General features: G+C 36.9%; 1 protein-coding gene across 1 annotated transcript; it reads right to left on the bottom strand.

The window, feature by feature from the left end:
• Positions 1–37: 37 nt before the first annotated feature.
• On the bottom strand, positions 38–1,549 carry LOC103521822. Its single transcript, XM_008486930.3, has 2 exons — positions 1,437–1,549; positions 38–1,250 (listed from the first exon to the last, which is right to left on the bottom strand). The coding sequence occupies exon 2, from the start codon at positions 1,203–1,205 to the stop codon at positions 186–188; it is 1,020 nt and encodes a 339-aa protein (XP_008485152.1). The 5' UTR covers positions 1,206–1,250; positions 1,437–1,549; the 3' UTR covers positions 38–185.
• Between the last annotated feature and the right edge of the window lie 951 nt (positions 1,550–2,500).

The raw sequence follows: 2,500 nt of genomic DNA, 5'->3' as shown, positions 1-2,500 counted from the left end.
ATCTATAGAAGAGATAAAAGAAAAACTGGGAGGCAGAAAATAATCGTTTTCAGGTTTTTGTTTTTATTTATTTACAATGAAGGTCCCATAGTTTGACCCAAAAATAAAATACCAAAAAAAAAGCTATTTTTTTACATAAATATTATGATCCTAGTTCAATAATACAAATACTACTCACACATCTACTACATATTGCCACATTTGATTCCCGAGTTATCAAGTTCATTACTCACTTCACCGTTGAAGTCTCCACAAAGTCCACACGTTGAACCTTTCAGTATACCATCTATCAATGTAACAACAGAATGTCCATAATACTGAATAATAACACCGGTTTTACCCATGTCTACTTCTATCATTCTCTCTCGCCACTTTTTTATTTTGAAAATGTAGTCATCATTCTTGGCATTAGCAGGGTACGTAACATATTCGTCAGTTGATTCTATAAGGAATCCATTAATAGTGAGCGAAGAATTTGCTGATATTGTCAGATTTGTGAGTTGAGTTGTTCCTTGCAATAATTTCAAATCCAACAAGTCCTTGAAGTTAGGGTTCTTCTTGATACCCATAACAAACTGTGAATTTATGGAACAGTCAGCAAGCAATATTGAATAGCAATCTGATTTCAAGTCGTAGGATTTGACCGTGGCGTTATCGATCGTCAAAAGAAAGTTGGAGTTTACAGCACAAATTCCTCTGGTCGTCCAGGGTAATTTAGCCGGGAATGAAAACTGTAGCATTGTGGAGTTTCCTTCTGCTTTAACAAAATCAGAGAAAACACTGCGTACCGCTAATTTTAACCATTGAGGTAGATTCGAATATTTCAATGTAGCCCTTTGTTGGGTTGCAAAATGACTTGTAACTTGCAAACACTTTGGAATGTTGCTACTACAGTCAGTCGGCCATTCAGCTTTAGACTCTGGAGCAATTATAAATTCCATTGAAGACGGACTACCTGGTAGTCCCCAAGATATTAAAGCTTGACTACGAACAGCATTGGGTGGATTCAATATGCCAGATTTTCGTGAAGGTATCAAAAGTGATCCCTCCAATTTTATCAAACGCCATGTGTTATTATTGGTTGCCTCAATCATGCTCAATTCCTTGTTAGAATGTCTAAACTTGAGAGTTATTTCCTTGTCTCCATCCTGCAACCTTTTCATGGAAGATGTCATGTCCCATACAGTTCCATTATTTTGATTCATTGAGATGCTGACTGTGCTGCCCTCTACTAAGATGCTTTGCTCAACCTGGAATTCAAACATGATCAACATTTGGTTGAGAAATATTGTTCTCATTAAGTCATTATCTACCTCTGAAATATCAGTGGTAGATAAGCCACTTCTTATGACTTAAACTAGGTACAATCTCAGAAATCGTATTTCGCAAAATCTAAAAAAAAAAAAAAAAAAAAAACCGTTGGAAAATACACTTACCTCTAGTGGTGATAGTGAAAAAAACCACTCCGCAGCTACCTCCCGGCGGCAAAAATGTGAAATAGTTTATCAAGGAAAACAGGCCTATGATAGGAACACCACCTAACACCATACTGAAATCATACAAACAAATACAGTTTTTTAGTACCTGCCTATGATTTCACCTTGGTAAGAAATAATTCACGAGCTCTCCAAAGGTTGTTAAAGAAGAGTTCATTCATGAATATTAAATTTCATACAAGATTCATAATGTAGGCACAACAGAAAACTACCCGAAGTGTACACAAACATAGCCGCATAATGGGTCTGTAACACACCCGTCTACCTTACTTGTTATAACAGGTAGGTATTAACAAAAACCTTGGGTTTCCCCCATGAACATTGAATGAAAAGCGCTCTACTCAAATTTGATACTACTGGGTATTTTTTGTCATGGGTCTGGAAAGCTTGCTGACAATGACAAGGGAATCAGCAATGCGGGCGTCATCTTGGCAGTCGAAATACCAAAGTTCCAAGCCGAGCGCCTAGATCCCTTGATTCCAACTGACCAATCTTAAAATCAGTGTGACAAACCAGAGTTGGGAATTAGGAACTAGAAAATCAGACAGATTCTTGAATAGCTACTGTCTTACACTCCTTGAGAAATCATCTTGAAATTTAACATCAAGTGATAAGATTAGTATTTTGTACCCACAACCAATGATAATACATAATTAGGATTATTATGTCATGTTTTAAGTAGTAACTGACGCAGGATGTTTGCTGGCTTAATAACTAGTAATTGGAGTTACCGAGATACTTACAGTCTTCTGTTTTGTGATTGTTCGGCTGTCGGTAAACCCATTTGGAACAACCATGAGATGGTGGAGTGCCATACTACTCCTAAACGAGATCCTGCTTTGAAATCTGTAACAAATTGATGACATTTTTATGAACGTTTTCTTTTTGAAAGCCTTGGACAGTAGCAAATTCACGCTGTAAGCGAATGGAAATAGGCATAGAGCTAGTTTACGGAGTTAAATGCATCCAATCCGAGCAATTCAAAGATAGATCAAAAGAAAACA

Source organism: Diaphorina citri, unplaced genomic scaffold (assembly GCF_000475195.1).
Source record: "Diaphorina citri unplaced genomic scaffold, Diaci psyllid genome assembly version 1.1 scaffold6040, whole genome shotgun sequence".
Lineage (NCBI taxonomy): Eukaryota > Metazoa > Arthropoda > Insecta > Hemiptera > Psyllidae > Diaphorina > Diaphorina citri.
Note: the sequence above shows the minus strand (reverse complement) of the source record. Positions and strands in the feature narration are given on the sequence as shown.

What these genes read in the sequence shown, in the direction of transcription:
- LOC103521822 (XM_008486930.3), bottom strand. Translation starts at nt 1,205, where the DNA reads ATGAATCAAAATAATGGAACTGTATGGGACATGACATCTTCCATGAAA.